The 20475-nt window shown below is 32.4% G+C and overlaps 3 protein-coding genes across 5 annotated transcripts; 2 read left to right on the forward strand and 1 right to left on the reverse strand.

Moving 5' to 3' along the window:
* The first annotated feature begins 517 nt into the window (after positions 1-517).
* Positions 518-4531, forward strand: LOC123690957 (acyl-CoA-binding protein-like). Of its 2 annotated transcripts, none has more exons than XM_045635120.1 (4): positions 518-717; positions 1479-1516; positions 1867-1981; positions 4316-4531. In XM_045635120.1, exons 2-4 carry the CDS (start codon positions 1502-1504, stop codon positions 4447-4449), a joined length of 264 nt encoding a protein of 87 aa, XP_045491076.1. In that variant the 5' UTR covers positions 518-717; positions 1479-1501; the 3' UTR covers positions 4450-4531. The 2 variants fall into 2 exon arrangements, with proteins under 2 accessions (XP_045491076.1, XP_045491077.1); XM_045635121.1 differs by lacking the exon at positions 518-717 and adding an exon at positions 869-951.
* A 987-nt stretch (positions 4532-5518) lies between these two features.
* Positions 5519-19915, forward strand: LOC123690956 (acyl-CoA-binding protein homolog). Of its 2 annotated transcripts, XM_045635118.1 has the most exons (5): positions 5519-5570; positions 5724-5825; positions 5979-6014; positions 7048-7165; positions 19635-19915. In XM_045635118.1, the coding sequence occupies exons 3-5, from the start codon at positions 6000-6002 to the stop codon at positions 19772-19774; spliced, it is 273 nt and encodes a 90-aa protein (XP_045491074.1). In that variant the 5' UTR covers positions 5519-5570; positions 5724-5825; positions 5979-5999; the 3' UTR covers positions 19775-19915. The 2 variants fall into 2 exon arrangements, with proteins under 2 accessions (XP_045491074.1, XP_045491075.1); XM_045635119.1 differs by lacking the exons at positions 5519-5570; positions 5724-5825; positions 5979-6014 and having other exon boundaries at positions 7036-7165.
* LOC123690954 (tigger transposable element-derived protein 4-like) lies at positions 8317-10032 on the reverse strand. The gene has a single exon (XM_045635116.1). The coding sequence runs from the start codon at positions 9878-9880 to the stop codon at positions 8354-8356; it is 1527 nt and encodes a 508-aa protein (XP_045491072.1). The 5' UTR covers positions 9881-10032; the 3' UTR covers positions 8317-8353.
* Positions 19916-20475: the final 560 nt, after the last annotated feature.

Raw genomic sequence — 20475 nt, forward strand, 5'->3', positions numbered from 1 at the left:
CGGAGCAATGCGGGTGAAACCGCGCGGAACAGCTAGTACAAAATAAAATGAATGTAATTAAAAAATACTCAAAAACATGCTCAATCTCATGAAATTATTGTGACCGATCCTTGATAAGTGTACCCACAAAGTTTCAATTAAATCTGTCGGTTTAAAGCGGGTCAAAATCGAGTTGTTACATACAAACACACATAGGTGAAGCTAATGCTAAAAAAGCTTGTTTTAAATTTTAAAAAGAAGAGAGAACGTTATTAAAAGAAACCTATGACTATCCTTTTTTTCTGTGTATCTATGCGTTTGTCTATGGTATAGCTCTTAAAGAACTAGGAACTATAGATTACCTATAGTTCCTTAGGTAGGTACTAATAATAATTAATGAACCAACTCGATTTCTCCATCTTTAAAACTTAAAAAAACATATCAAATTACCTGGTTCTTTGAAATTTCATAAAAATAGATGCATTGATCTGAAACACCTTCTGTTTTGATCATGTCATAATATTCGTACTATTTCATTTCAATTAAATATTCCTCATATAAAAAATTAAGTAAAAAATATCACAAGCGAAGCCGATTGCCGTGTATAGGTTTTATAAGCGAGCCCTAAAATAATTGGATAATACATTCCGATAAGAGTCGGAACCGCGAAAATTTAATACGAGGTTCCACCGGCCACATCGTCAGTAACTTGCTTGATCTTCTTGCTTTAACTTCGTGGTGAGTATTTGATAAAAACATTAATTTAAAATAATATAAATATTTTTAATTACATTGTGAGTGTAAAGCTTGAGGAGTAAAGGTTGATTTTGAGTTTTTTTTTTAAATATAGTGATTTTTTTATACGAACTGTACCTAGGTACTTACAGTGAAAATAAGTGCGTATGATTTTTGAATGCAGAAATTTTCATGTTTCTTTGTGCACGAAGAATTTGCGCAGATATTTATAGATAGGTACATATAAATTTTTGTTTAAATACCTACGATAGAGATTGAACATTTTATCTAATTCCTACTAATACCTATAATTATAAATGCGAAATTAACTTTGTCTGTCTGTTACGCTTTACCTCTCAACCGATTTTGATGAAATTTGGCACAGACAATCTTTAGACCCTGAGAAAGAACATACGCTACCTTTTATTGCGAAATATGTACCACGGGCGAAGCCGGGGCGGACCGAAAGTATTGTATAAGAAACGCAATGCAGCACTTATTTTGACATACGATTCTCATTGTAATTAATTTTATTATCAGAACCACGCGGACAAAAACAATAAGTTTTGTGTATTTATTGATTTAAATAAATTGTTTTTATCACCGATAAGATAATTGTTAAGTGTTATTTAATCATTCTTTTATAGTTTACTAGCGGTCCGCCCCGGCTTCGCCCGTGGTACATATTTCGCATAGGTATACTTACCTACATATTTATTTATTTAACGGAGATGCGTATTTATACTAATTGTTATTATTTTCAGATCTCCTACAAATTATCTTCAACATGTCCCTCGACGCGGTAAGTACCTACCTACCTAACAGACTCAAACTCAAACATGTCCATATCAATCTGCATATCAATCACGATTAATTTTATTCAAATGACTTAACTTGTTTCATCGAATTTAATTAATACAAACGATATTGATTAATTTTTAAGTCGATTTTCAGAATATTGAAATTAACACCTCACGTAATTTATGGTCGCCCCCTAAATGGCTCAATAGATCCTGTTCTTAGTTGAACTTAATGAATAAATGAATGAATGTTCCAATTCTCTTGCATTGAATTTTTTTTTAACATTAAAATGCTTGAAATATTTGAAACTTGAAAATAATAGATATATACATATAACTATGTGTTTCCCAGCAATTCAACTCAGTCGCCGAATCCGTAAGGAACTGGAAGACCAAGCCCTCCGACAACGAGAACCTGGCCCTGTACTCCCTGTACAAGCAAGCCACCATTGGTGACGTCAACATTGGTTAGTATCATCACCATCATTAGGAGCATTATCATCATCTATCTCCTTGCAGGGACTTAGGCCTTCTAAGTGGGATTATGCAAATACTAAGCCTGCCAAGAATAAGTTGGCTGAAAAACACAATATGCCTGTATCCTTACGATGCAGATGTTTTCGTCATTATCCTACTAATATTAGATATAAATGCGAAAGTTTGTGAGGATGTGCGTGTGTTTGTTACTCTTTCACGCAAATTCTACTGAACCGATTACAATGAAATTTAGCACACATATAGAGGGTAACTTGGATTAACATATAGGATAGATTTTGTCCCGGAAATCCCATGGAAACGGGAACTATGCGGTTTATTCCTTTGAAAACCGCGGACGGAAATCTAGTTAAAAATAATGAAATGATACCTAGATGTAGTTAGGTATTATATCTTTTCAATTAACTGATAGCTAATATTTTGATTGTATAGGTATTAACCAAATATAAAGATTTTTATACCTAGGTATCTGGGAAGATAGGTAAGTAAGTACATGAATAAAATATAAATTGAACAGACATGAAAATGTATTTTAAAATTTTAAAAGACCATTTTTTTGGAATATTTATTTTAATTTGTTTGGTTTTGGGTAGATCATACCTCAGATTTAGAAGGAAACTATCTTTAGTCTAATTTCCTGTTTACTCGAAATGTTTACGTTCAAAAAATATTTTTCTTGGAGGACAAAATATGAGGACAGAGGAATGAGGATAATAAGTAATATATTTTACGCATTAGTCATTCAGATTATATTTCATTGAAATGAATATATGTATATTTTTTTAATCACCTCCAAAGTAACGGCTTAAAATCGAATCATTAAACTTTTTATGGTATTTAGTTAGTTACCATTTACTTGACGTCTTAAGGCAAACTACTTTTTCTTAAATGTAAAAGAGTAATTTTTACATAATATAAAAGGTGCATTAGTCTGATAATACAAATAAATTAATCTGACTCATGAGAATAAAACCCTTATTATTGATTTATTGGCCTTCGTTAACACAATCGAATTAACTCGAAGCAACCATTCATAGGTTCTCTTGTTATATTATATTTATCTTTATAACTACAAACTATATGTATAATATTTTTAACGAGATTTTCTGCTTGTCTGAAAATAGCTAGATCGCATTTTATACGGTTATGTAATATCGTCGTGTTCACTATTATTTCACATTCAAATAGAATTATCTGCACTTACAAGTTACAACTTTTTTTTCATATCTGGGGGCACGGTAGTGCCCCCGCCAAGACGAGCCAAGCGAACAAGCACGGGCACTACCTACCTTTTCTCGAAGCGCTTCGACGTTTTTTTGAATCCTCATAACTTGGGTTTGGATTATGCTAGATCAACAAAATTTTCGGGATATATTGTCAATAACGGACTTATTGAACATAATATTAAGTTTTAATTACATTAGCTTTTATACTTCAGATTTTATTTATATCTAAAAAACGCTAATTTCGTCACTGACTCACTGATGATCATCAAAATTCTTAAGGTATTTCCTAATGCCCTAGAAAGCTGAAATTTTGTATGTAAGCTAGTATTAGCACACAAACAACAAAAAAATTATAAAACTTGTAACTTTCATCCCCCAACCCCTTAAACTAGGGGATGGGAGTTTGTATAAGACCTGTAATTTTAAATTAAATTTTGATGACGCTCGAGGTCTAATCTAATAATCTAAAACTTGGTTCCCCTAGATATATATATGTATAGGTACTCCTTGTTAAAAAAAAATTAAAACTTTAATCGACATACTTATAAAATTTTGTTACAAACAACTTACAAAAAGAAATGAAATCCCACCAAAAACATTTTCATGTAAAATGTTGCCAAGACGAGCCCATATGACTCGCACTGTCAAAAAGTTATCAGATCTCATGTAGAGCGAAGCTTCTAACACTACACGCCCTAACTCTACAAGGCCTAACTTCACAAACTCTATACCTTAGTCAAAATATGTGGTTTGGCCGTTCGTTACTACAAGAACTATTGTATAACACAAAAGTAATGCACAGTAAATTAAATTTTTCACCTTACGCCGATGTGAATGTAGCGAAATGGCCAAGCCACATATTTTGACTAAGGTGTAGAGTTTGTGAAGTTAGGCCTTGTAGAGTTAGGGCGTGTAGTGTTAGAAGCTTCGCTCTACATGAGATCTGATAACTTTTTGACAGTGCGAGTCATATGGGCTCGTCTTGGCAACATTTTACATGAAAATGTTTTTGGTGGGATACATATACATCATTTAGACGTTATGTACTTTACAAGTATACTTATTAATATTTTTTTGCAGCCTCACCCAGCGTAACTGATGTCGTGAGCAGCGCCAAGTTCAAGGCATGGACTGGCCGCAAGGGAATGTCCCAGGACGACGCCAAGAAGCAATACATCGACATGGCTAACCAGCTCCAATCCAAATACGCTTAAATATAAGACTATACTAATTATTTAATTATGATTAAGAACTTTTGGCAATCTGTTACTGAATAAATTTAATTTTTTAATCGTGTGTGTGTTTTTTTTGGCGAAAAAGATCTTAACTTTGGCGCTAAAATTGCGTGATTAACTTACTTAGTTTTTATTTTATAAACATTCTAAGTAAGAATAAGTTTACAAAAAATATCTGTTATACCTAATATCTTTTTTCCTATAATTATTATTACAATACTTAAACAAAAAAAAAAAATAAGTACATAGTTAAGTAGGTACTTACATTAAATATATGGAACAAAGAACAAAATTTTATATCCCTTTATTTTATATATTTTGACGCTGTTGAAAATATACAGAAAAACTTATATACCTAAGTATGTAAACTTATATACCTACAGCTTAAATCTTGTCAGATTTTCCTTGTCTGGTACAAACGTTAACACTAAGCGTTAACAATAATTATTGTTATTATTTATTATTATGAATAATTATGTGATATAGGTCGAATAAAGGAATAAATTACAAAAGAATACGCTTGATCTTAATTTGACATAATATAAGTTGATGCTCCAACAAGTGCACCTTTTTTGCTTAGTCAGCACTAGTGATTTTAATTAAATCTTTCTCTGCTTTTAGTATAAAGTTTTCTTGATATGTAAACAATGCTGAAACTATATTTTTCTCTCAATCGCCTCTTCCTTGTCCTTGATGGATTATGGATAGATGACTAATAATTAGTAATTACTTCTTACTTTACTGCTTGTATTAAGTAATTTCAATACAATGAAGCCTTCATCACATCGGGCAATTGCCCATAACCAGCTTAACCTTATAAGTTAAAAATCTGAATGTAAATTGACGCGTTTTTTGGTTTCCTTCCCTAATTACGAAATATGCTCAAAGGATCATCTATAAAAACAATTTATCATTAACGTAGGAAAAGAAAATAAGATTGTGTTCAAAACACAAATCAGATACCTACATATTTTACTCGAACGCGACTTTTGTTGACAATGTCATGTTTGAGTAATGAAAAGTGACAAGAAAGTTCAATGTCAAAATTGCATTTTGCAACTTTTTGTAGAAATAGCGATTTTGTAGGCTCAGAATTAAAGGTAGGTAATATTATTAAGTATTAATTCTCGTCTTATTGCTTTTACATAATTTACGTGTCCTTCCGTGAATCAACAAGTCCAGCTAATTGGACTAATATAAGTGTTACTACGGTCTGACGTATTAAATTAAAACACGTATCTACTTCCTTGCAGTTCCGAACAGCAGTTTCACAAATACCTGATAATCAGAATATTTTTAGTTCTGAACAATAATTCAAAGTGAGCAGACGTCGCTCTTCGTTCCTTCAAGTCTAAGTAAGTGAGTTATATATATTTTTAAGTAGGTGTGTAATCTAATCGTATCCACTCCGTATTGATATCTAGCTATGCTAATAGTGATTAAAGCCGGTCACGTAGTTTTATTTAGACAGTCGCTAGTTACAGATTAAATATTTTTACTTTTTTTAGGTCAATAGCCCGCAAATCACCATGTCCCTCCAAGAGGTATGTATTTTAGATTTTATTAAGGTCTTTTAAGTTATTTAGAGGTCATAGAGTATGGGTAATATTTATGATAATTTATGTGTAATGTTTCCATTTAGGTAAGTATGTGAAATCATCATAGTGTATTTTCTTTAGAAAGTTGAGTGTCCGTTATAATTATGCTGTTGCTATGTTAACTGTATCACTTTTAAATAATATTCTTGTTTTTATTTATTTTTATGTAAAGAATGGTTTTAAATTTTATTACTGTTATGTTTGTTAAAAGTTTAATATTAAACTTTTGAGGATTATAAAGATTTTTATATTAATAACATATTTAACTAGTGAATTTAACAAATTTTTATTTAATAAAATTAAAAAAAAACACAGTTAATCCAATACAGAAATGCTTATAGATATTGTTACTTTACTGTGAAACATATTTTAGAAACTATTAATTGGCAAGTTCAGGTATAAACCTATTTTGATATATATTTTTGTTTTTGGGATACAAAGTAGATTTAAAGGATGAAAAACAAACTAGATTTTAGAGGTCAAATAGGGTTTAAAAGTTATTTCTCCAATGTAATTGTTTATTATGCAAATAACTCAGTTATAGTGGCTACAATTTATTTTAATGTGTATAAAGTACAAGGACATTTGTCTGTTTATATAACTGCTTGTTCAGTCTAAGTATTTAACTGCTAAGTTAAATATTTAATACTCGGAATTTATCCTTAATTGAGCTTAAATACTATTGACATATTTATGACAGCGTGTAATTTATGAAAAATCCGTGTCATGGGATACAATGGTTAAGGAGTGAGCGTTGAACAGTAGGGTCCTGATTTTGATTCCTTATAGGCACAGATCGCCTCGGTCTGACATGACACAGAAGGCCTATCAACTTGTTTGTAAAGCTTAGCAATAAATAAATATGTTTTTAATTAGTTAAACTTAAACTTTAAATGGCTATCTATTATCCGATAGAGATTCATCAAATGTTGTCGGAATAATTGTGCAAGTGAATTAATGAACTGTTATGTTTTCACAGCAATTCGACACAGCCGCTGAGAACATCAAGAAGCTGAAGTCCCGCCCCAGCGATGCTGATCTCCTCGAGATCTACGCTCTGTTCAAACAGGGCACAGTCGGCGATGCTAACCCAGCAGGTTGGTAGACATTTGTTCAAAAATAATCTTCTCATTATAAATGAATTTTAAATGTTTACGTCGGTGATTTTTTCTTTTTTGAGTTAGTTTGTTTACTGGTAAATAATATTCTATTTAGACGTTGGTCAATGTTGCAAAACAATAACTCAATTAGATTATATTTTTCTTTCATGCACTTGTATAAAACAATGTATGAAGCAATAACAATTAAATTTTTTATTTTTCATGAAGTCGGAATATTTTTTAGTATCCTTGTGGAAACTGTTAATGATTATCAACAGTTTATTTTTACAATTACGTGTGTCCATTTACGCAATGCGACTTTCTTTCCTGTTTACAAGCTGTTAAGGATATTCGAGTTTTATTTAGTGGTTTACCGTTACGTAAATCGACTTTACAGTTAAATTGTCCTTGTGTGGCAAGGAAATAACGCGGCAGAAACTGTCATTGAAATATTTAGAAAATAATAAACCGATTTTGATGAAACTTACGTTCTATGATAGTATAAAATTTCATTAAAATAAATTATTAATGGAAACTAGTATTTTAAATGGCCTATCTTCTAACACGCATTTGTGAGTAAGGAATATTATTTTATATTTATAAGTTGGCTAAAGGCAGACAATATACTATTACAAAATTAATTCATACCGTGCGCGTGAGAATTAGCAATGAAGAAATCCTATTAAATTTTTTTTTATGTTTCTCTTACGCAACCATATTCTATGTTTTTTTATGGAAAAACATCAAGGTAATATTTTAAATTACGTAAATATAATATCGTTTTGCTTACAAATAATTGTAGTTATCCTTTATTTTTTTTATTTTTCTAGTAAGCATCTATTATGCTATTATAATTATAATATTAATTATATTAATCTATATACTATTATAATATTATAAAGACGAAGAGTTTACTTGTTTGTTCGATCGCTCTAATCTCAGGAACTACTGGTCTGACTTGAAAAATTCTTTCGGTGTTAGATAGCCTATCGTCAAAATCTGTTATAACGACATCGAAGGGACTACTCATATTGAGTCGTAAAAACCGATAGTTGTAACCTTGGTTGTAACAACCGGTGACAGGTATCAATAGGAAAGATAATTATATATATATGTATATTCATGTGGGAAATTAAACCGCATTTTGTTTACTTCAATACAAACGTATAATATAAAAGAACAGTATCATTTTTCCATCATTTCTGTACGCATAAAATCTGTAATTTTAGTTTGTTTGAAACACTTCTGTCGTGCATACACATTTTGTAATTCACGTTGGATTTTAATCAGCGTATCGTCCCAACTTCCCTGTATATTTAACTCTTCATTAAAAATAACAATCTTTCTTAATACACTAACAGCATTGAGACCGTCAATCAAAGTTGGCACTGTAAATTGTTCTTCCGAGTCTTCCTGTTCATTTTCATTTTCCTCTTGAACTTCACGTACAATATCATCCTCCGTAGCTGGTGCACAAATTGCAATAGACTGATCTACATAAATGAACTCGTCTGTTTCAGTAGTAGATAAAGCAGGTCGTAAATTTTGGGCTAATTGAGCCAAAGAAATATTGTCCTCTTCATCATCGTCAATCACATCATCTGAGGTTCTTGTTATAAGACTTGTAAGATCGTTAAAACCTGCATGCCCAAAGCAGTTAGCTATAGTTTTTTGCGAAACTTTTTCCCATGCTTCTGATATCATCAAGATGGCATCAAGAACCGTAAAGCTGTTCTGATTATTACTGTCAATGCTTTGTATTAACTTTAACACTTGCAGTCTTCTATAATGAGATTTTAAACATCTTATTACACCTTGGTCCATAGGTTGCAGTACAGATGTAACATTTGGTGGTAAGAACACGAGTTTAATACACTTCAGATTAGTAACAGCCGGATGAGCAGGGCAATTATCAACTAAAAGAAGAACTTTCTTCTTGTTTGCTTTTAATTCAGCGTCCCAGTTTCGTAACCATCTTTCAAAAATTTCCGATGTCATCCATGACTTCACATTGTGTTCATACGTTACCGGCAGTGAGCGTATGTTTTTAAAGCAACTTGGTTTCTTAGATTTCCCAATAACTAAAAGCTTCCTTTTACAGGATCCTGTCATATTTGCTGCAACCATGATCGTTAGTCTCGTCTTGGACATTTTTCCTCCCGAACACTTCTCTCCTTTGAATTTTAAAGTCTTGTCTGGTGTCATATTGTAAAAAAGTCCGGTTTCGTCTGCGTTATAAATGTCTTCTGGACTGTAGCCTTCGCATAATGTAGGCCACTTTTGCGTAATCCATTCGTCTATACTGGCAGCTTCACCTCTCATTTTCCCGCCGACAATGCCATGTCGAGCCCGGAAACGTTGAATCCAACTAGACGAGCAAACAAAATCTTCACCAAAACGTTGAGCAAAATCGTTTGCTTTTTCTTGAAGAATTGGTCCATTTATTGGCTCATTATTTGTCCTTTGATATTTAAACCACTTTAACAAAGCTTCTTCAATCTTCGTATGCCGCGTGGTTCTGGCTCGTTTCATTTTCAAAAAATTCTTGTCGTAAAGGATTTGAATTTTCTCCCTTTTTTTCCAAATGGTTGAAATTGTCGAGTGTGATACACCATATTCTTTTGCCAGGTCTTTGTTTGGAATTCCTTTCTCTAGCTTTGAAATAATACGCGATTTTTCTTCGATATTGATTTGTTTTCTTTTTTGCGACATGTTACAATTTTCACAGTTAACTCAACAATATGTTTAGGTGCGCCTTGTGTAAGGATAAGTAACAAACTGACTTAGAGATATGACGAAGCGGGCCTTGAGGCTACGGTATGCATGTGCTTTGTTTCTAAGAATTACAAAGGACCCTAAACTTTGTTTACTTTTACGATAATACCCATTGACTATTATACTGTGCCAGATGTGGATACAATTACCTATTCAAATTGTTTACAAGCCGGTTGTTCTACAGATATAATTCTCCGAAAACATTAACCAAATGTGGTCGCTTAATACGGTATGTCGTAGTAAACAATGTCGTAAAAACCAGTGTTTTCGATAAGGCGGTCATATAACATTCAGCTAGGACCTTTGATTTTGGTCAATTTAACCGGTATGTTGTTCTAAACGATGTCGCCATAAACGGTTTTGTATTATCATCACGCTAAGACCAACAGGAGCGGAGCAATGCGGGTAAAACCGCGGGGCACAACTATAATTATAAATAAATGGCTTAGATAACTACAGATTACTATGGTTCTTATTAATTATTGAGTAATAGGTCTAAAACAAAATGAATTAAATACTTACCTACCTAAACAATAAAAATATTATCTGCAATCATATCTGGGGGCACGGTAGTGCCCCCGCCAAGACAAGCCAAGCGAAAGCGAAGCGCACGGGCACTACCTACCTTTTCTCGAAGCGCTTCGACGTTTTTTTAAACCCTCATAACTTGGGTTTGGATTATGCTAGATCAACAAAATTTTCGGGATATGTTGTCATTAGCGGACTAATTGAACATATTAAGTTTTAATTACATTAGCTTTTATACTTCCGATTTTATTTATATCTAAAAAACGTTAATTTCGTCACTGACTCACTGATGATCATCAAAATTCTTAAGGTATTTCCTAATGTCCTAGAAAGCTGAAATTTTGTATGTAAGCTAGTATTAGCACACAAACAACAGAAAAATTATAAAACTTGTAACTTTCATCCCCCAACCCCTTAAACTAGGGGATGGGAGTTTGTATGAGACCTGTAATTTTAAATTAAATTTTAATGACGCTAGAGGTCTAATCTAATTACTAATAATCTAAAACTTGGTTCTCCTAGATATATATATGTATAGGTACTCTTTGTTAAAAAAAAAATTAAAAATTTAATCGACATATATTGAGACATATACTTCAGATCAGATCATATAAATATGAATGAATAGAAAGAAGTGTTGCGAATGTCTCCGTCGCGAAGCTAAATATAAAAAAAATTGTCCTTGACAAGAGAGTGGGCTATAAAAAAGGCGTATCTGATGTGCAAGAAATACACCCCAAAAAAAGAAGAAGAAAATAAAAAATATAAAAATTGTTACAAACAACTAACAAAAAGAAATGAAATCCCACCAAAAACATTTTCATGTAAAATGTTGCCAAGACGAGCCCGACTCGCACTGTCAAAAAGTTATTAGATCTCATGTAGAGCCAAGCTTCTAACACTACACGCCCTAACTCTGCAAGGCCTAACTTCACAAACTCTACACCTTAGTCAAAACTAGCTGTGCCCGCGACTTCGTCCGCGTGGAATAGTGACTGCATAGTAGTTACTACTTATCTTAAATTATTGAGTAAACACAGACTACCATAAATAATTAAAAGAACTGTAAGTAAAATTTATTACTAAACTGAGCTAAATAATACAAAAAAAAATGCCTTATTAATTTTCTACGTAAAATTTCTTTTAAATTATGTCATATTATTTTTAGGCACCAGGGGGGAGGGGAGCAAATTTCTTTTCCTTCCTTCCTTGTATGGATGTTTTTAACTATGTATCGTGCAGCAACTGATCAGCTTAATCGATACTCAGTTTTTATCAAATCCAGCACAAAATCCAAATCAGATCTTTCCTGAATCCTGTCTCACGCCTGTAGGTAGTAACTAAACCGTTTAGACCGTGCAATAAAAATTAAATAAAAAAAAAACAGCGCTACGAAGAAAAGTGCATACATAGAAAAAGGAATAAATAATTTCACAAACTTCCCGAAGATTTTTAAAAATAAATACCATTTTAAATATTTATAAAAAAAAACAAAGTCGTCGGGGCTGCCATGCCAACATCATCATAATATACCTCATTATCAAAATACATATATGGTACTTAATTTTAAAGATCGTCGGGAAGTTTGTAAAATAATTATTTATTCCTTTCGGTTTCTTATTTTCATGTAGGTAATATTTTCAAGTGAGCGAGACCTACCTCTACCTCCATATTACATTCCTACATCATATTGATATCTATAAGTTTGTTGCTCCTTGACATCTTTTAAGTTGGGCCGTAACCGTGCACAAATTGTAATGGACCACAGTGGCAAAAGAAGTGGTATACTTAGGAAAAAATATTGCCAAGGGCCAGGCCTATGTAGCTTTGAGTAGAGTTCAAAATTTCCAGGGTGTGGCTATCCTCTCGCTCCCATATCCCCTCTTCTTTCACAGACTTTCAACCCTTCCCTTTCCATCCCTAGTAAATGGCAGAACCGATTTTGATGTAAACCATATCTAATAGTACCTATATTATGTACACGTCATATCCTGTAGTTTGATGCTCCATTTGGTTTATTTATCCCCACTGTCACCCCTAAAAAGCCCTAAATGTAATAAACGGATGAACCGATTTCGATAAAATATGACTAATTGTAATTCACACGTTACCCTTTAATATTTTGATATGCCGCTTGAGTATATTATTTGACCACATTATTCATTCCCACTTTTATCGCTGTAATCTAATAAATGGATAAACCGAATTGGATAAAAATATAACTAACTGTACTTCACCCGTTATGCACTTTTATTTGATATGTCACTTGGGTATATTTAACAACATTCGTTTTTTTCATTCCCACTTTTACCCATAAAAAGGTATAATAAATGGATGAACCGATTTTGATAAAACATGTCTAATTAAACTTTACACGTCATGCCCTTTCATATGATATGTCACTTGAGTATATTTTTGACAAATTCCCTCCAACCTCCCCCCCATCCTTGGGCACTTTCGATATGATCACTTGGACATTTACGGGAATAATAATTGTAACAGATAACTTACGTTTTATCGTACAGTGTATAGAATGCCTGAGCAAATGTTCGCCGTGAATACTTAAATGGTCATAACTTTGTTATTTACAAACCGATTGACATGAAATAAACACTAAATGTTAAATGAAGATTACCACAATATATTAGTGAAAACCGCATCTTAATCGGATAAGCCGTTTCTGAGATTAGCGTGCACGAACATACAGACAAACAGACAAACAGACAAACCGACAAACAGACAAACAGACAAAATTTTTTTTAACTACAGTTTTGGGTTTGGGATCGATTTAATAATAGCACCTGCTAATTTTTTTTTATATATTTTGATTGTACAGACACGACTTTTCTAGAATTTTATTATATGTATTGAATATATGTATTGATGATGATATGTGGCTTGGCCGTTCGTTACTACAAGAACTATTGTATAACACAAAAGTAATGAACAGTGAATTAATTTTTCACCTTACGCCGATGTGAATGTAGCGAAATGGCCAAGCCACATATTTAGGACTAAGGTGTAGAGTTTGTGAAGTTAGGCCTTGCAGAGTTAGGGCGTGTAGTGTTAGAAGCTTGGCTCTACACGAGATCTAATAACTTTTTGACAGTGCGAGTCGGGCTCGTCTTGGCAACATTTTACATGAGAATGTTTTTGGTGGGATTTGTAAATTCAGAAAAATTTATATTAACCCAAGATTTTAACAATTATGTTTGTTTTTATAATTATTGATATGATAAAAAATCATTTTTATGTAAGTAATTGAAAACTGAACATTATAATTTATTATTTTTCTTGTTACATGAATCTTAACAAAAACCAGTGCTAAAAACTTGACTCGAATTGCAGCAAAAACATTTTTACTTGAATTACGTAATAAAAATGGTGTTATACTATTCTGTACTGGAAAAAAATTATGAGTTTAAGCCTTGTTTAATCTTAATTAAATCCACACTGAAATATTTATATTCAGTAATTCGACATTATAGAATATGGTGAATACATATTTAAAAAAAGCGTGTGCTGAGCACACATGTCAGAAGTGAAACTTCGTTGGAAAGATTTAAGAATACCAAAATCGTCGCCTTGTACCACGACGTGACGGTGTTTCCATGACTCAACGCGCCTAGAGAAGTTTCACTTATAAACATAATCGTTGTGTGTATTATATACTAACTTGCTTATCGCCCGCGGATTCGCCCGCTTTGTCTAAAACCTAATCTATACTAATATTATAAAGCTGAAGAGTTTGTTGTTTGAACGCGCTAATCTCGGGAACTACTGGTCCGATTTGAAAAATTCTTTCAGTGTTAGATAGCCCATTCATCGAGGAAGGCTATAGGCTATTTACCATCACGCTAAGACCAACAGGAGCAGAGGCACGCGGGTGAAACCGCGCGGTACAGCTAGTAAGTTATATATTAAAACCTTCCTCTTTGTTACCTGTGTTTTGCTGAAAATAAATAATTATTAATTTTTCATAATTTTTCATTTTCATTTTCATTTTCTTGAATCATTCTATCTATTTAAAAAAAACCGCATCAAAATCCGTTGCGTAGTTTTAAAGATTTAAGCATACAAAGGGACATTTAAGGTCAGAGAAAACAACTTTGTTTTATACTATGTATAGTGATAAATACATTTGCGTCTCTTTTTAGTAACAAAATAGTTTGGAAAATCCAAAAGTGCACGCCTCATAATCTCATCCTTTACAATAAAATTGATTATTTATAAAGAGTACACTATAAATATAAAAAAGAAATAAAATAAAACAGTTGGAAAAGTAAAGCAAGCGGTACCGTAATTATAATTGAGCTATTTTTCTTGTGGCCCCACCTAGATGTGAAACTGCGCAGGTTTAAGGGACTGACTACCAACTTATTTTTTTAAACCTTGGCTTATAGTATAAAGAATCGAGTTTATAATGGTGAATTTTGAGTACACTATAAATATAAAAAAAAAAAAAAAAAAAATAAAGAATATAATAATATATAGATATACTAAAATTATGGAGAAAAGTCGATATTTTTTTTTTTGTTTATTTAATAACAATTAAACCACATCGAATCAGACCCTGAAAAATGAAAGGGTTCTATTCCTGAGCATACTCAAGCGTAAGAGAAAAAAAAAGACACGATTAGTAAAGTATTTCGGTCGCTATCGTGTTAACAAGAAAATCCTCCACACATACATACACACGGACGTCCAAGACAGAACTTTTTTAAACTGTTTTTTAACTAGTTTAAATAACAAAAATGACATCAAAAATATCATGAATGTTAAAAATAGTGTTTTTTCTTAATATGTGTGTGTATGTATTATCTTACAAGTGCAATGTATGATACATAAAGACATTTTAAGTTTGAAAAATCAGATCCCAGCAAAAACATTTTCATGTAAAATGTTGCCAAGACGAACCCATATGACTCGCACGGTCAAAAAGTTATCAGATCTCATGTAGAGCCAAGCTTCTAACACTACACGCCCTAACTCTACAAGGTCTAACTTCACAAACTCTACACCTTAGTCAAAATATGTGGCTTGGCCATTTCGCTACATTCACATCGGCGTAAGGTGAAAAATTAATTAATTCACTGTTCATTACTTTTGTGTTATACAATAGTTCTTGTAGTAACGAACGGCCAAGCCACATATTTTGACTAAGGTGTAGAGTTTGTGAAGTTAGACCTTGTAGAGTTAGGGCGTGTAGTGTTAGAAGCTTGGCTCTACATGAGATCTGATAACTTTTTGACAGTGCGAGTCATATGGGATCGTCTTGGCAACATTTTACATGAAAATGTTTTTGCTGGGATTTCATTTCTTTTTGTAAGTTGTTTGTAACAAAAATTTTTTTTATTATTTTCTTCTTTTTTTGGGGTGTATTTCTTGCACATCAGAGACGCCTTTTTTTATAGCCCACTCTCTTGACAAGGACAATTTTTTTTTTATTTTTAGCTACTGTGTGGACGTAAGAGGCATGAGACGTTCGCAACACTTCTATTCATTCATATTTATATTAGTTATGATCTGATCTGTAGTATATGTCTCAATATATGTCGATTAAATTTTTTTTTTAACAAGGAGTACCTATACATATACATATATTATATATCTAGGGGAACCAAGTTTTAGATTATTAGATTAGACCTCTAGCGTCATAAAAATTTAATTTAAAATTACAGGTCTCATACAAACTCCCATCCCCTAGTTTAAGGGGTCGGGGGATGAAAGTTACAAGTTTTATAATTTTTTTGTTGTTTGTGTGCTAATACTAGCTTACATACAAAATTTCAGCTTTCTAGGACATTAGGAAATACCTTAAGAATTTTGATGATCATCAGTGAGTCAGTGACGAAATTAGCGTTTTTTATATATAAATAAAATCTGAAGTATAAAAGCTAATGTAATTAAAACTTAATATGTTCAATAAGTCCGCTATTGACAATATATCCCGAAAATTTTGTTGATCTAGCATAATCAAAACCCAAGTTATGAGGGTTCAAAAAAACGTCGAAGCGCTTCGAGAAAAGGTATGTAGTGCCCGTGCGCTTCGTTTTCGCTTGGCTCGTCTTGGCGGGGGCACTACCGTGCCCCCAGATGTTTTGCGCGAAGTGACAGTAGTACCCACCTCAACGCTTCGCATAAGAGGCGTGCAATAATATTTTGGTTTATGCGTGATTATCAAACTGGTTTAAATTTTGAATGTGATCTGACAAAATATACCTACTTATTTGCTCCACATTGGGAAAATCTTGTGTTAGAATTTATTATCGAAAGGTAAAGCCATTGATATAAATTTAAATAATATTAAGGCCTTTTTGTGGACACGTGTATAAAATACAAAATTATAATATTACGTGAAAACTAAAGAGCAAAATTATGAATTAATGTGTTATTTTTTACGTTATCAGTAGTTTAAATAAAAATACCTTACGTGGTGTTTATTATCTACCTCATACAATGTCGAACATTATTATAATACTTTCGATTGTCACGATGCATATAATTTTTTATTGCTTTTTTTTTCGTTTTTTTTTTGTTACTTTGGTCGTATATATATTATGTTTGTTTTGACATGTGCGTTGGGCTATAATTTGTGTAAATTTAATAAAGTATAGTATTCCTAACTGGGTCTGTTAGCCTATACACGACTATACACCTTTTACCAACGTTTGTAACAGACCAGAAAATAAATGAAGTAGTAGTAGGTAGTCTTAAAATCGTTTTCAAGAAATACTACATACTTATTATTTAAAATCAAGAATTAGCTCCTTCGTTTCTAAATGTTTGCTATTAAATTCATCAAAATCGTGCGTAGAAAAGGTATTTTATCTTCTTGTTATTGTTATTTACTGTTTATCTAATAATTCGATTTTAATATCAGTCTATATCGTATCCGTTGATACGGTTTTAGCTAAGTATGATAATTAATAATTTAAATACCCAAAAGGGAAGAATGAATGCCTGATAAGCCCATCATGTTATCTAATAGGAAGGTTTGGAAATACCAAGAAGTTATTTGAGTCTTAATCAAAATTGTATAGTTTTATTAATACACACCTGTAGATGCTTATGAATTGTAGTTTTTAATGAAGTTATCAATTACAATAATAATTTGAAATTAGGGAAAAATAACTTATTTGGCGTAAGATTTTGTAGCATTTTTTTGTCATAAGTATGGCCAGACTAAAGTTAGCAGATAGTTAAACAGGAGGGGTTACATTTTCATGGCACAAGGAAAACTTAATTCATTAAATATTAACATTAACTAGTTAATTAAAATATGTTTCCCACGCCGTTAGACGTCGAGTATACTAACATTTTTACTAGATACATATACTTGATTCTTGTACCTACTCTAGTTTTTTGTGCTGATTGCAATCTATTCAACGATATTTTTTCTCGAGAAAAGTAGATGATTCATTACGTTTCGAATGACATCATTTTTTTATTAGTCAACATTAGATATGCAGCGTAAACTCACAATGCGTTTTTACGTTGATTTTTTTCCTTTTTTTATCATTCACATTTTGTTGAAGAGAAAAAGTAAAGAAAAAAAATCGTTGCGTTTTAGTACAGAGATAAGAAATATTAAAAATATTATTACTTATTAGCCATTACATGAATGTTGGCATAGGGTTGAGGTCAAAGCTATTGTATTGTTCTTTGTTTTATGATAAAAGTTTTTATGACTCAAGACTGGAGACCATTCATACAGGTTTGAAACTAATATAGATGGTAGGTACTTAATAAATCCAACAAAAGAGGAATGTCATCTACCTATACTAATATTATAAAGAGGAAAGGTTTGTATGTATGTATGGTTTTCACGCTGCATACACTACTGAACCGATTATAATGAAATTTAGCACACATATAGATTTTAACTTGGATTAACACATAGGATAGGTTTTATCCCGGAAATCCCACGGGAACGGGAACTATGCGGGTTTTCCTTTGATGACGCGGGCGAAAAGCTAGTAGAATACCTATATGTACTTCTTTTTCTTTTTCTTTGCGAATAGTATCCCTCTTTCTATAATTGGTAGTATATTTCCTCTTGTGACGCCTCGATAAAAAGTTTTACAAAAATTCTGATTTTACTATCAAAATAAAAGCGAAATATCTTCAATATAAAATGAAATGATAAATGAGCTTAAATTTATTAGAGGTTATTAAACAAAAAACATGTAATTAATCGTTGTTTGAATTAATTGATTATTAAGAGTTAAAAGCTTTTAACGAGATTTTTTGTTATATTATTCCAAAATATTTAGTAATTTTATAATAAATCTTATTAGACGAATATAATTTTATGACCCCGTAGTCAAAAAGGATTCCCCTGGGAATGAGATGTTTTACCGTGGTAAAAAACTAACTACCTATCTTCAGCCAAAAAAATCTTTTCCTAAATCATTCCTGATGTCAAAGAAAGACAAATAAACAAACATTTTCGGTTTTATAATATTTTTCACTGTTGAATTTAGTCGTCGAACTATGGACCTTTCTCCGTCTGGAATAGTCAAGATCATTTAAATATCATTAACATGTAATTAGACAGTATGAATCACATGCATAATTGATCAGTTATTTAATTTAAAAGTATCTAGCAATGACTCAGGTGCAATGTCCTGGTCGCAGTCAAAGGTTACCAGTTAAATACGGGGCGTTTATTAGGTAGATATATGATAGATGCCTATACAGAAACCAGTTGAGATTATTTTTTTCTCAAAAGAAATTCGAACTCCCTGATAATTGTGTTAATATAGATTGCACAAAAGTTCGATCACCAATTTCATCTTAAAAAATGAATCAGTAAAACATAGGTTTTTAGTTCATCTTCCTTTTACTCAACGAACAGCTCAAGGGACTTCATTTTACACTAGCTTTCCACCCGCGGCTTCGCCCGTGCAGTCAAAGAAAAACCCGCATAATTCCCGTTCCCGTGGGATTTCCGGAATAAAACCTATCCATGTAAAAGGGATCCCGGGGTAAAAAGTAGTCTATGTCCTTTCTCGAGTAACAAAATATCTCTATACCAAATTTCATGCAAATTGGTTCAGTAGTTAAGGCGTGATTGAGTAACAGACATACAGACAGAGTTACCTTTGCATTTATAATATAGGTATGGATTTAAGTAACGATTTGTTTTTATTTGTTACAGATAAGCCCGGTATGTTGGACCTGAAGGGTAAGGCCAAGTTCCAGGCCTGGAGCGGCAAGAAAGGCATGTCGAAGGAGGACGCACAGAAGGCCTACATCGCGAAGGCGCAGACCCTCATCGACTCTCTCGGCCTACAATAAACTCTACACGTTCCTTTATAACATGCAATCGAATATTTAAAAATACGTTAGTGTGTCAAAATCAAGTTTTCGTATACACACTCATAATGGCGGCAAATCTATGTTGTCCCTTGTCAAACATGGCGGCAAGTCCGCTATTGTACTGGGGGGTAACCGGCATCTCTTATAGCAAGCTTATTATAACATTACTATGTCTTTTCGTACCGTGACACCCTTAACGCAAGCTTGTTGCAGCGTTAAACTGATTTTGTTTTTCTAGCAATTTTGATGACGTCACTCGTAATAGTTCACTCAATTATTGGGACCGTGCGATCTATTTGACAATTTGACAGTTATCGGTTAATAATAGAACTTCGTAACTGCGAATTACATCGGCTTGTTCGAAGAAAAGGCTTCAAACCTTTTGATTTAAGAAGAATCGTGTAAATAGTAAACAAGTGCGTAATCATCACGAGTCCCTATGAGATATGGGGGGAGATATGAACAATTTGAAAATACAATATAGGTAACCTACAGATTTATCTGTGTAAGATAAAAGTAATGTAAGTACCATACCCAATGCAAATCTATTTAAAAATACGTCTGTATATGTACACATTCTCCACTTGTTATTTCTCTGTATAATAAAATGCAACTCTACTTATTCCCTAAACATAAATTTTATCTTTATAATACCTACTTAATGTAAATCTATAAAAGAT

The sequence above is a fragment of the Colias croceus genome, chromosome 4, assembly GCF_905220415.1.
Source record: "Colias croceus chromosome 4, ilColCroc2.1".
NCBI lineage: Eukaryota > Metazoa > Arthropoda > Insecta > Lepidoptera > Pieridae > Colias > Colias croceus.